The sequence below is a fragment of the Hevea brasiliensis genome, chromosome 10, assembly GCF_030052815.1.
Source record: "Hevea brasiliensis isolate MT/VB/25A 57/8 chromosome 10, ASM3005281v1, whole genome shotgun sequence".
NCBI classification, from domain to species: Eukaryota; Viridiplantae; Streptophyta; class Magnoliopsida; order Malpighiales; family Euphorbiaceae; genus Hevea; species Hevea brasiliensis.
The window spans coordinates 3,865,421-3,878,943 of record NC_079502.1 but is presented as its reverse complement, the minus strand read 5'-3'; the positions used below and the strand labels follow the sequence as shown (position 1 = coordinate 3,878,943).

At 28.1% G+C, this 13,523-nt stretch overlaps 1 protein-coding gene across 1 annotated transcript; it reads left to right on the top strand.

Annotated features, from left to right (window-relative positions):
- The first annotated feature begins 4,395 nt into the window (after nucleotides 1-4,395).
- Nucleotides 4,396-7,460, top strand: LOC110647756 (uncharacterized). The gene is made up of 2 exons (XM_021801723.2): nucleotides 4,396-5,004; nucleotides 5,896-7,460. Exons 1-2 carry the CDS (start codon nucleotides 4,924-4,926, stop codon nucleotides 6,991-6,993), a joined length of 1,179 nt encoding a protein of 392 aa, XP_021657415.2. The 5' UTR covers nucleotides 4,396-4,923; the 3' UTR covers nucleotides 6,994-7,460.
- Nucleotides 7,461-13,523: the final 6,063 nt, after the last annotated feature.

Genomic DNA, 13,523 nt, shown 5'->3' with positions numbered 1-13,523 from the left:
ATTAAATAAAATCAGCAAAGATGAGAGCTATTAATTACTTTTTAATTGACTTTTAAAATGATAATAATGAAGTGTTATTACAATTTTTTGCTTTGATTTATAATTTAATATTTTTTTAAATTTCTTCTCACTTGTATATATTTTATATCTGAGAAAATTTTGTAAGGCATTATTCTTTAGTTTTTTTTTTCCCCAATTTTTTTCGATTGTCGATTGGATTGTCAGTCTATGCACATAAATCTGGCTTTGCCCTCTAGGTCCAGAGGGAAGCTATTTGTCAAAATTTCACAGCCCAACATGAAACTACGAGAAAATTGTAATCTATTTCAAAAGCATAAAAAAAAGAAATCATAAAATAAATTAAAACTTTTAAATAAATTAATCAAATTAATTTCAAAATATTTATTTTTATTTTAAATTTAACTTAAATATTTATTGTGGAAATTATTTTTAATTTCTTGATTATATTTTATATTTAAAATTAAATTTTTTTTTTCTTTAACTATAATAATACAATTCTTTTTCATAAAATAATTCCAAGTAATTTATCATAATAGAGAAAATAGAAAGAAGCTTATAAGAGAATTAGAAAAAAAAATTAGTTTAAAAAATCTAAAAAAAATGTATAAAATTTTGATTCTTTAGATTCATTAATTACTAATAAGATTTTTTTAATAAAATTCTAAAGATTTAAGAAGAATCTTTAATATAGTTTAAAATGAATAGATAATATCAATGATAATTGTATCTTTAGATTTTATCCATTATTTATCGGAAGAAAAATAATTTCTTATCATACTATAAATTGTAAAAAAAAATAAAATAGATTGAATTAAAATGAATGTATTAAAATTTTTTTTTTTTATGTTTTATTTTTAGAAATAAAATTTTTAGTAAATGATATTCAATTTCAATTAGAGTATTCTAATCTGTGTTTTTTTTTAGTTTAAGTCAATTATATTAATCTGATTAAAATAAATTAAATGAAAAAAATTTTTAAAATAAATAATTCAAAAATTAATAATTAAAATTTAAAAAATTTTAATAAAAAAATTTTCAAAAATTTTTAAAAAATTTTTATAAAATTAAATAAATTTATTTAGATTGATTTATAAAAAAATACATAAATACTTATTCTTTGATCCTCTTATTGCATAAATTATGACAAGCAAAATTTTATTACACAATTTTTTTTCTTTTCAAATTTGTAATGAAATTAACTTTCATTAATCTACACATTTTCTAAATGAAATCTTATGGTAAATGCTTATTTATTTATTCATAATTTTCCCAAAAATTAAATTAATTAATTTTTTTTTTTTTTTTTTTAATTATTAACTCTTTATTTTTTTTAATTTGGGGCTAAAAATATTTCATTATTTCAAATCATTTCCTAACTGAGTAAAACTTTTTTTTTTTTTGGGTACAAATGATTCTAACCGTAACTCGAACTTAAAATCTTATAATTTTAGAGATGATTTCAATACCAATGAAATGAGAAGTATTTTGCATTTGATATCTTGCTGAAATTTTGTAATTTTTTTTTTACTTAAAACATAAATTCAAAATTTCAATTATTTTAAATGCATACCTATTCAAAGGAAGCCTAAAAATATAGGATGCACTAAATTTGTCAAAAAGAAGTTAAATTTCTTAATATCAAAATTATTTATGATTTTACGTGTATTTTCAATGAATTTATTGAAAATATTAATGTAAATCATGACTACATCATCTAAATTATTAATTTATGCGAATTGTATTATTTAATATACATAAAAACTATATAAATCAATGGTCTATATTTTCTGTTTGGAAATTAAAAATTTTATAAGCATTTAATTTAATTAATTTCTTCTTTTATTAATTTTTATATTTAGAATCAAAGAACTTAATTTCTTTTTAATTGAGAAAGTTATTTTAAAATATATAAAAATTAAATTGATGTTGTCGTGGATCTCTGTGTCTAATGACTAAATCATGAATGACTCACAAATAAGAAAAAATGTGAGATTCGGTAGCTATCTGATAGCCACTCCGACGCTTAAATCGGTAATGAATTACACTGAAAAATTATAAAAAGTATATTGCTCTATGTAGTTTTTAGAATGTACCTTATCCCGAACTTCAGATTTGTTTATATAGGGATTAGAATTATAATTATTCAAAATATTAACTGAATCTTTACTATTTCTTCAGTTAAGTTATAACGGAACATACAATAATTGCTATGCTTAATATCAAATCTACGGCATGATCCTTGATTGTTTTCATCTATAAGGTGCCAATCTCTTCATTAAAAGACATTTATCCGATCTCAAAAAAGAGACTTTTTTCATGATAAATCACCTGAGGGATCATTCCTGAATTCGAATTCATAAAGTGCTTGAATATGGGTTTATTGATTCGAATTCATCATGATTAATTTTTTGGCTTCTCTATATCATAAATATAATCATACAATAATTCAAATGAATTTTTTTTTCTTATAATTGATTTACTTCAAAAAGGAAACAATGTCAATTGGATCACCAACTATTGATGTTAACATTTTCCTCTAAGTTGTGTAAGTGTTTTTATAAATTCCTTTCTTGATTTTAGAACAAATGTTGAATTAGAAATGATAAATCAGATAGTGAATTAAAGTACTCCATAATTAAAAAAAAAAAAAAAAGCTTCTAGCAACTTCAAAGCGTTAGCTTAATTTTCAAGTAAGTTTCTTCCTCACGTTATTGGTCAATGTTAAAATTCTAAAACGATAACATAAATTATATATTTTTCTATTTTGTGAATTTTTTAATCCTAATTAAATGGTATGTTTTTAATCAGATTGTAAAAATAGACTTAAGCTCCGTTTATTTAGTAAAAAATATTTTATTAAAAAATATTTTTTTTATATTTTTTAATATTTAGAGTGTTTAAAAAATAGATCAATAAAAAATATTTTATTAATTAAAAGAAATTAATTTATTTTTAAAGAAAATAATTTTTTTTAAGGAATAAATCACTTAAAAAGAAAAAAAATCAACTTCTATATTTTAAAAAATATTTATAAATATATAATATAAATATATATTATTAATTTAATATTATAATTAAATAATAAAAAATATTTTTATTAAAAATATTTTATAAAAAATATGTTTCATATATAAAAAAATTTCCTGATTTCCATCATATGGAGATCTCAAGTAGGAGTGTGCAAACGGTAGGTTCGGTTCCGAACCGAACCGAACCGAGCCGATAAAACTGAAAATTAAAAATTAAAAATTTTAAAAACCGAACCGAACCGATTGATAAGAGAAAACCTAACCAATAAATATCGGTTCGGTTCGGTTTTAAACAGAACAAACCAAAATTTATAAAATTTTATATTTTTAACATTAAATCTAAATAATAAAAACATAAAAACAAAAAAAATTAGAAATCAAAACTAAAAAATCTTAAGGTTCGGTTCGGTTTTCTTTGGTTTCGGTTCGGTTCGATTCAATTTGATTCGATTTTTTTGATTTTCTATATATATTAATAATTTCGGTTCGGTTCGATTTTTTTATTTTTTTATGAAAATAACCGAACCGAACCGATTAACTGAAATTATCAAATTTATAAATCGAACCGAACCGATTAAATTTTAAAATCGAACCGATTGAACCGAATTAATTGATTCGGTTCGATTTTTCGATTTAAACCGAAAACTGCTCTCTCCTAATCTCAAGGGATGAGAACTCACAAAAATTTTTATTTTCACATTTTAGAAAATATTTTATTATATTTTCAATTTAACTGTATGCAGATATATAATATTAATGTATTATTATAAATATAAAATAAAATTGTAACTATAAATATAAAATTATGTATTATTTTCTCTACTTATAAAAAAAGAAAGAAAGAAAAATATATTATAATTTAATAATAAATCAAATAAAATTAAATTGAAATCAAATTGAATCATTTCAAAAATAAATTATTTCAAACTGAAATCGCTTCGAAGCTTAAAACCGGCTAAACCGGCAATATGAAATCAAATCGGAATCCAGGTCTATGACAATGTATTTTGTTCTAATTTCCTTTTTTTTTTTTTAATTATTCTACACTAAATTTTGAATTCCTCGCCAAAAAAAAAAAAAAAGCGCCCAGACCAATTAAATTACAAAATTAACCTTTTATCATAAAAAATAATAAAATAATGAAAAAAAAATCGTGGAATTTGGAATTATTACTCTTCTAAAATTCTTCACCAAGAAAAGCACACAAGAGGGACAGTTGGCTTGAGCAAGTCGTAGACGCGTCGGGAACCAAATTACCAAATTGTCCTTGACCTTTTCCCTCATGCTGGAAGGATAATTTGGTCAAATTGAAATTATACTCTTAATCAATATAAAAACAATGGAAACGGCTCTTTCTTCCCCGGTATATGAATCTCTCTCTAGTTAGAGCACACAGCCTTTAGATTACAGCTCCCACCATTGACAAAGAGCCGGTTTTCATTCACTTGCCTTATTTTTTAATTTATTTTTTTCGTTAATTTGGGATATTATTTTTGAGGGCCATATCTTTTAGCGAAGCTTTTGTGCGTTGTTTGTAAAAAGGAGCCATTTTTAGAGAGAGAGAGAGAGAGAGAGAGTGAGGGAGACAATATAACGGCTATATTTGCTGGTTCTGCGGCTGTGGGAAGCGGAGATCGAGGTAGGAAGAGGTTGATTTGGTTTGGAGGAGGGAGACTTTACAGTTTTGCCCATTTGGCAACCGATTTTGGGGGGAAATTTTGGTCAATTCGTGGTTGCTGATCTTGTTTTTGAAGCAGTTGCAGAAGTGGGGTTTTGAGATTGGTGGGATTTGAATTGAAATATCTGGGTAGGGAGATTATAAGGGGAAAAGAGAAAAACAAACAAACAAAGGAAAAAAAAAAACAGAAGCAAAATGTGGTGGATGATGAGTGAAAATGGTGGACATTACTGTTCCAAAAAGACTGATGATATCTGCGGTGATGTGTGTGGCCAGGTATTTCATTACTTTCATGGGTTTTGATTATTTTTTTGATTTGTTTTAATTTGTTATTAGAACCGAATTGGATCTATTTGTTGCGGCTTTAATTTTCTGGGTTTGTAGGTTCGTTTACGTCTCTTATTTTTGGATCTTTGAATTTCTTTTTTTTTTTTTTCATATCTACGTTCTGAAATGATGAATGAATTTTTTGTCACATAAAAAGTTGTGGTACAATGCTTGTGCTCATTGGTTTTTAGGAGGTTTATCTCTGCTATAATGACCGTTTGAATTCCAGATTTCCTTTCGCGTTTTTCAAATAATATGTATTTCATTATTACGCAGCTTTGATATTCATCTGTTCGTGTATAAAAACTTATCTTATGGAGGTTTTGGCTTTTATTTAAATTGCTTGTTTGGGGATTTGAATGTTGAGGTCGAGGTCTTTTGAGTTTGAGGACGATGGTTTTGGTGGATACTTTGTTCTTGAAAATCCGCCATCTTTTTTAAATAAAAAAAAACAATGAAATTTTAAATTTGATTGACAGGAAAAGGATGCAGATGAATTTACAATCTCTGGTTGTTTTGAGTTTGGGTGTTTTATTCGCCTGCTGGAGGCTATGATTGAGTCTTTACTTTTCTAGTTACTTGTAAAACGTTTGAAGCATATTTGTAAAGAGAAGCCATCTTTAAGCAATCATTGTTTGCAGTAGCACATCCATCCTGGAGTTAATCAGAGCATTACTCTTGAAAAAAATTGTTGCTTTCTTTGTCTTGTAACTTTTGTTATATTTTTTCCATGAATCTTTTTAAAGCTATCAAAATTTCATAGATAGAAAATTTGTTTAGCTTCATGCTTCCTTCTGAAATAGTTTTCAAATAATGAAATGAACTCCCTTTAATGTGCAGGGCTCAGGCCGAGTTTTGAGCATGTCCAGAATCCGCTGTATCCTCCATAGCATTGATTTAAAGACCATTTTATTTCTATTCATCCTCGTGCCAACATGTGTCTTTGGTATTTATGTGCATGGACAGAAGATCTCATACTTCCTGAGGCCACTATGGGAAAAACCGCCAAGAAGCTTCAATGAAATCCCACATTATTATCATGAGAATGTGTCCATGGAGAACCTGTGCAAGCTCCATGGTTGGAAGATTCGTGAGTTTCCTAGACGTGTTTATGATGCAGTGTTGTTTAGTAATGAGATGGATATCCTCACGTTAAGGTGGAAAGAATTGTACCCTTACGTCACGCAGTTCATTCTTCTTGAATCTAATTCAACATTTACTGGCAGTGAAAAGCTTCTATATTTTGCCAACCATCGAGACGACTTCAAATTTGTTGAGTCCAGATTGACTTATGGTACTGTTGGAGGGAGATTTAGGAAAAGAGAGAACCCATTTGTTGAGGAGGCATATCAGCGAGTAGCACTGGATCAGCTTATTAAAGTAGCAGGGATTTCTGATGATGACTTGTTGATAATGTCAGATGTAGATGAAATACCAAGCAGACATACTATAAATCTCCTGAGATGGTGTGATGACATACCTTCAATTCTTCACCTTCGACTGAAGAATTATCTCTATTCTTTTGAGTTTCTCGTGGATAATAATAGCTGGAGAGCTTCAATCCACAGGTATCAGACAGGCAAGACGCGGTATGCTCATTATCGCCAGGCAGATGACATTTTGGCAGATGCAGGATGGCATTGCAGCTTTTGCTTTCGCCATATAAGTGAGTTTATATTCAAGATGAGAGCTTACAGCCATTATGATAGAGTCAGATTCAAGCGGTTTTTGAACCCTGAGAGAATCCAGAGAAAAATCTGTGAGGGTGCTGATTTATTTGATATGTTTCCAGAGGAGTACACATTCAAGGAAATCATTGGAAAAATGGGACCAATTCCTCATTCCTACTCAGCTGTTCATCTTCCATCATATCTATTAGAAAATGCTGATAAGTATAAATTTCTTTTGCCTGGGAATTGCATGAGAGAAAGTGGGTAACTTTCTTGGATGACTTTTAATATCTGTTTCTGTAAAGCTTAGGCAGAGGTGCAGCTTGTGCAACTCCTTATGATGGGCCAAGCGAACATGTGACAACTGCCATATGTCACTTGTGCAGTTGAACTGAATTTGAGAAATGCTTGAAGAGTTGGATGAATTCTTGGATTTTCTAGGGTCACATTATGTATATAGCTTTCTTCTGGATTTGGCTTTTATTCAAGGCAGAACATATCCATTTGACCTGGTGGGGAACTTGCTGTGATGGTAACTGCCCAAGTTATTACTGGGTGTTTGTGTATTTCTTAGCATGGGTAGAACTTGATTCTCCAAGTACTCTAAAAAATAGTTTTGAGGTTCTGATTCCCCCCCCCATAGGGAAGTTTTGTCATGAGACATTTTATTCTTACGTGTCATTAACACCCTGATTCATTATATTTGATTGCATTTTGATCTGTTATTGATCACAATTCTGTGTGCTCGTGCATGTATTCTTGTCCCTAATGAACTGAAAATCCACCCATGCCCTGGAACAATACTTTATCTAATACTTTGCTCCTCTTTAGTTTAACTGACCAAATGAGGTTAGCAGGTTGTAGGGAAAAATTTTCTGTTGCTGATGCTTGTTCAAGTAGTTTATGTTAAAAGCATGTCAAGAATTCCCAGAATCATCATATTTAAAAGTGTTCCTTTTTGTAGTAGCAGCTGTAGCAGTATTTAAAACTAAACAGGCTCTTAGATTGGCTCTATAAGAATTAAGGCAATTACAGATTACAGAGCTAGATATCTCTCTCCTCCATTGATTGGATTTGGAGGGAAGAAAAATAGAAGATACACAATGCATGAGGACAAAGAATCCATTATACGAGCGCGATGCAAGATTCTAAATGTCTGGTTATCAATGCATGTGGACTTTTGCAGTGTTTCTTTCCTTCTGTCCTTGTTAAAGCCCAGAAATGTTAGGTACTCTTGGTTTTGTTCTTTGCCTTGTAATGTGGACCATCTCATAAATGGTTTTCCAAATCTCGTTGAAATTTGAGAGGTAGGCCATTGCCTCTCTGGCAATGAAGCTGGCACTTGATATATGGTCTATTCCCTCGCAGGATCAGCTTCCTTGCTTATGGGGGTGGCACCTGGGCCCTACTTTTTGGTAATAGGCTTAATTTGGTGTCTACGAAGAATCAACCAACCTGGTGGTGGTATTCATGGAAAAAAAATATTAAAAAATTTGCAAAATAAAAATTTGGGGACGAATATTTGTATCTCTATGCATTTATTTTAACAGGACTTGGCTGGCAGTGGCAGCTCAAGGCAGTATTGGCATTGAAACTTCAAAGTGGTTGAGATTAAGGATCTGTTTCACATTGCTGATGAGATAATCATTTTTTTAAATATATTAATTAAAAAATATTTAAAATAATTAAAAAATAAATTTGATTAATTTTAATCATAATAATATTAAAATAATAAAATTATTTTTTCTAAACTGCATTTTTTAATAAGATTTAAAATGGTGCTTGTATTCAGAAAAGTAATTTCAGGCTTTGAAATTCAATACCAAACAGGACTTAAATATGCTAATTCTGTTTTCAGATAGTTGAACTGATCCTTCGCAATCTCATTAATTATGCACAATGTGTATAAGATATAAGGCATGTCGAAGGGTATGTGTCTTCTCTATCTATATGTATACGTGTATTTTTAAATAATTAAAAAAAAAACTACTGGTCCATGCCACATTTCTTAAGTATGACCAAATTTATTGTGAAAAGGCTACATCTGGAGGAAATATACATATGGAGGAAATATCTGCCTTGTGGAATGTATTTGGGGAATAAACCCAGTTTCTTTTTGCAGGACAAGCCAGTTTTTTTGTTATATTATTTTTCTATTTAATAATTTAGGTAAAATTATTAAAATTAATTATAATTTGCTCAAATGAAGAAAGAAATTGATTTGTGAAGAGTATATCGACAGTGAAGTGGCTGGCCACATGACATCAATTAAATGGTAAAGCTCCATGTTATGTGTAATTATATGGTGGGCCATAGGTGACATGTAATTAAAAAAAATTAAAGTTAAATTAAATCAAATAAATTAAAAAAAAGGTCAATCCTAATTTAAAAAAAAAAAAAAATTTCGCGTAAGATTCACTATTTAGCATTAAATTATACTACATGGCTTATCATATTAATTAATTTCACTTGTTGAATAAACTTGTAATTAATTAAATAATTTAGCTTAAATTTTTTAAATTGAAAACATGGAATTAAAATGCAATTTCGCAATAAGGTTTAGATTATTTCAAAAATTTATATAGAAGGCCTTGGCTAATTTTCACTCACCATACATGAACTTTAGTAATTATACTAGCACCGTCCTTCAACTTTAATTTATATCATAAAAATTATTTAACTTTAATTTTATATCAGTTAAAGTCCTTTTGGCTGAATTTCATTTGAAACTTCGACTAAGAGCTAACTTGTATATGCCATATTAACTTTAACACAATAAAATATTTTCTCTCTGTGACATATGATATTTTAATAATAAAAGATAATTTTCTCTCTCCATGATCTCTTTATCCTTTCTCTTCATTCTATGTGATAAACTAAAATTAATAACAAATCAAACTACTTGTATTTCAATCAAAATCAACGAGCATAGAAAAGACATTTAATATTTAGAATAAAAAAAAATAAAATCATAAGAAATATAAATCATCATACCACAATATCTAAATACAATATCAATAATTTCTATAATATTTCAATTAAACTTAGATTTATCACAATAATCAAATAAGTGCATGATAGAGAACACAAATTTATTCAACATATTCATCACAATACCTAGATGACTAGGTGAGAGAAACCCATATTCATTCACAACACCAAGATTCATAAGGGAAAAAAAAAAACAACAACTAAAGATTGAAAGAACCCACTTGCACAACATTGGAAAAGTTCACGAAACCCACATCTAAAAGGTATTTTGGATTGACAATTTACTTGCAGAAAGCAATAAGAAAGAACAACTTCAATTAATAATGGAATATTTCTAAACAATCAATTACATAAAAAAAAAAAACTTTGGAGAAACATTCTATAGTAGCTAAAATTAAAGAAAGATCCAAAATCCATTCAATTACAAAATTTTAGCCATCCATTTGCGAGGATTAAATGCAATTAACCCATTTTCAATTCACAATGAAGTGTGAACAACTGACAATTAAATACAAAAAACTTTTTTAAGTAGAGTTTGGAAAAAAAAAAAGAACTTGGAAAAAAAGAAAAAACTAATTACACTATATATCTCACATTGCCCATATCATCAATAGGATAAAATAAACAAAGAGCGAGTTGACTGATAATGAATCAAAAGCTAAAGTTTTTTTTGAGATTTTGATCACTTGGAGCTAGTCAATAGGGAAAGGACCATTATGCATCTCCTTAACTTCCTCATGCTTCTATTAGTGTGTCGAGAGGAGAGAGAAAGAGAGAGAGAGGGGGGGAAGGAAGGCGGGCGGGCGGCGGGGGGCAAATAGAGAGATGCGAATAGAGGGGAATGGTATTGGTGGTAGTAGCCGTAGTGAGAGTGAGACCATCCATTTCTAGAAATTAAGGAGTATTTATCTTCTGATGCGTTGGGCTATGAGTTTATGGTAGAGGAGAGTGGAGAGAGGTTTGTGGTGTTGGGTTTGTAGATCTATGGTTAGGGATGGCATGGTTGCACCAGAGAAAGAGAAGAGAACGGGCATGAGAGAGAGAGAGAGAGAGAGAGAGAGGAAGGATCTGTTATTGATTTTTGTTTCCATCCATTGATTTTCCTTTTTTGTATGAATTGGATTTGATGGGGTTTCGATTTGTTATTGATTTTGGTTTATTAGATGGAATGAAGAGAGAGAGAGATCTTGAAGAGAAAAACATTTTTTTATTATTAAAATGCTATGTGTGAGAGAGAAAATTTTTTATTGTGTTAAAGCCAACATAGCATGTACAAGCCAGCTTTTAATCGAAGTTTCTAACAAAATCTGTAAAAAGCTTTTAGATGATATAAAATTAAAGTTAAATAATTTTTGAGATATAAATTATATTTGAGGGACGATATTGATACAACCACCAAAATTTAAGAATGATAAGTGAAAATTAGCCAGAAGGCCTTTAATGATTTAAACCATTTGACCATTAGGTAATACTCCATGTATATATAACATTTACCACTAGATTGATTATGGCTGTGTGGCTCTAATTCTCATTCGGAGTTTGCCTAAAAATCAAAATTAAATTGAAATTTTGATATAGTCTTTGTTTGATTCTTCGTTATTTCGATTTTGATTTAGTATGGTTTTCGATTCTTTTGTTTCGATATAATTTCAATTCGATTTTCGATTTTATACAATTATTTTCACAAGAAGTCTTACTAGAATTAGTATTTAAGTTGTAAAGTGAATTGTTAATACATAATGGATCATATAATATATTTTTAGTTATTTTTAAATTATATAATTTTTAATTATAAAGTACTTATATAATTTAAGATTAAACATATTATATAATATAGTAGTACAAATATATTACCTTCTATTTATTTATTAATTATGTAATATTTAATTATAAGATATAAATATAATTATAAAATTAAGTATATATATAATGTAAATATTACACTTATATATAATTAAAAATTATAAAGTAATTTATTATATTTATAATTAAAATAATCAAGAACTGATAGAGAAATAAAATATAACACTTGGTTATATTTAATTCATAATTATATATACATATATAAATTTACATATTAAAAATATGTAATACATCTACAAAATTATATATAAATTTAATTTTTAATTCAATTCAATTTTTAATAAAAAATTAAAACGAAATCAAAGCATCTTAATAATAAATTTGATTTGATATAGTTTTTCAATTTGGTACACATCTCTAATATTAATATTATTTTCTAAAAAATATAAAAGAAAATAATTTTTTTAAACAACCAAAAAAAGTTTGGAAAAAATATGAATCTTGTCCTACTTATTTTTTTATTTGGCAAACATGAGAAGAAGAAGTTTTGGGTTCCCATGCATGCAAGAAGAATCATGGAACTCCGAAAGTGAGCATCATTATAGCTATGGGCACACGGACACTGCCTAGGCCTTGCTCTCCTCCTAGGCCCTCAAAGCACCAAACCACGTTCAATAATGGAAGCAACACCATGCATCATAATAGCTGGCATGTCTCCTTCAATGGTCACTTCAACCATGCCTCAGGCGGCCAAATGAACCTTATTTTCAGAGTTTTTACAAGGGTTAAATTTAATAGTAAAAATTTTTACTGATAAAAATATAAAATTTATCATTATAAATTTATGTTAATAATATATAAATTATTATTATAAAATTATGATAAATAATTTACAATAAAATTATAATTACTAAAAAAATATTAATTATTCACAGCAATAATTATTATTGTCATATCTTTTTATATATTATTAGTAATAATTATTTATATTATTATTATATATTAATTTTATAGGTAATAAAATTAATATTATTATATAATTTTTATTATTAATTCTGACAGTTGTTGAAGTGTTAACCGGTACTACTTTCTGCCTGGTGTATTCTCCAATACATGTAGTGAGGGTGGAGGGAAATAGATATGAGCATAGCAGTTGGGTAGTGATGTTGGTAGCCAAAGCCAAGCTTTTGATGATAACTTCGATTATAGGCTCAATGGCTGTAAAAATTTCTGGGTGTAAAAGAGGGGAATTAGGATTACTTAACTCAATTCAATTCGATTAAATTTTTATCTCAAAAATTTGAGATCGACTATATGGATTGACTCTCTAAAAATCTATTCATAAAACTATGACATATGTGTGAATATTGATTTCTATATTGCAGCTCACTGATAACTATTATATGAAAAGGGCACTGTTTACAATAAAGAAGTGTGTTGATTGGAAAATTTGGTGGATCCTTCACCTTTCAAGCTCTATAGCACTCGTCAATCCAAAATTTGGTGAATTGAAACTTGAGTATTGCTTATGCAAAGCATATCCATATGATTCTCAGTTATTCTCTCAAATTTCCTGACAACCAACCTGAGAAGTTTTTTCATGAAATTAATTAATTTTATTGTCTTTGCCTTCTATTGTTATTTCTACATAATCCTTTCATTCAAAAGCTTCCCTTGTCCAATCTGAATGAACAAAAGCTTTTAATTAAAATCTGTTCACTAGTGTATATTTTGGGTAAAGAAAAGTGAAAGGTGTTCATTCAGAAAAATTTTACATGAACACAATGATTTCATTATGATCATTGATTGTGGTAAATTCCATGTAGATCTCAACATGATTAACGGTCATAATAAAATTATTGTGAGTACACCATTTTCATTAAATAAAAATTCATTCGACAAGGATGGATCTAGAAATTTTCTTTAATGGGACATTATATATCATGTAATTTAGAAAATTTTTTTATCTAAATAAATTACTGGTGAAATAAAACATAAGGTATA

Bases quoted from the DNA above. Each gene is read 5' to 3' on its own strand.
- LOC110647756 (XM_021801723.2), top strand. From the start codon at position 4,924: ATGTGGTGGATGATGAGTGAAAATGGTGGACATTACTGTTCCAAAAAG. The intron at 5,005-5,895 runs GTATTTCATTAC...TTTAATGTGCAG, and splicing joins GCGGTGATGTGTGTGGCCAG to GGCTCAGGCCGAGTTTTGAG.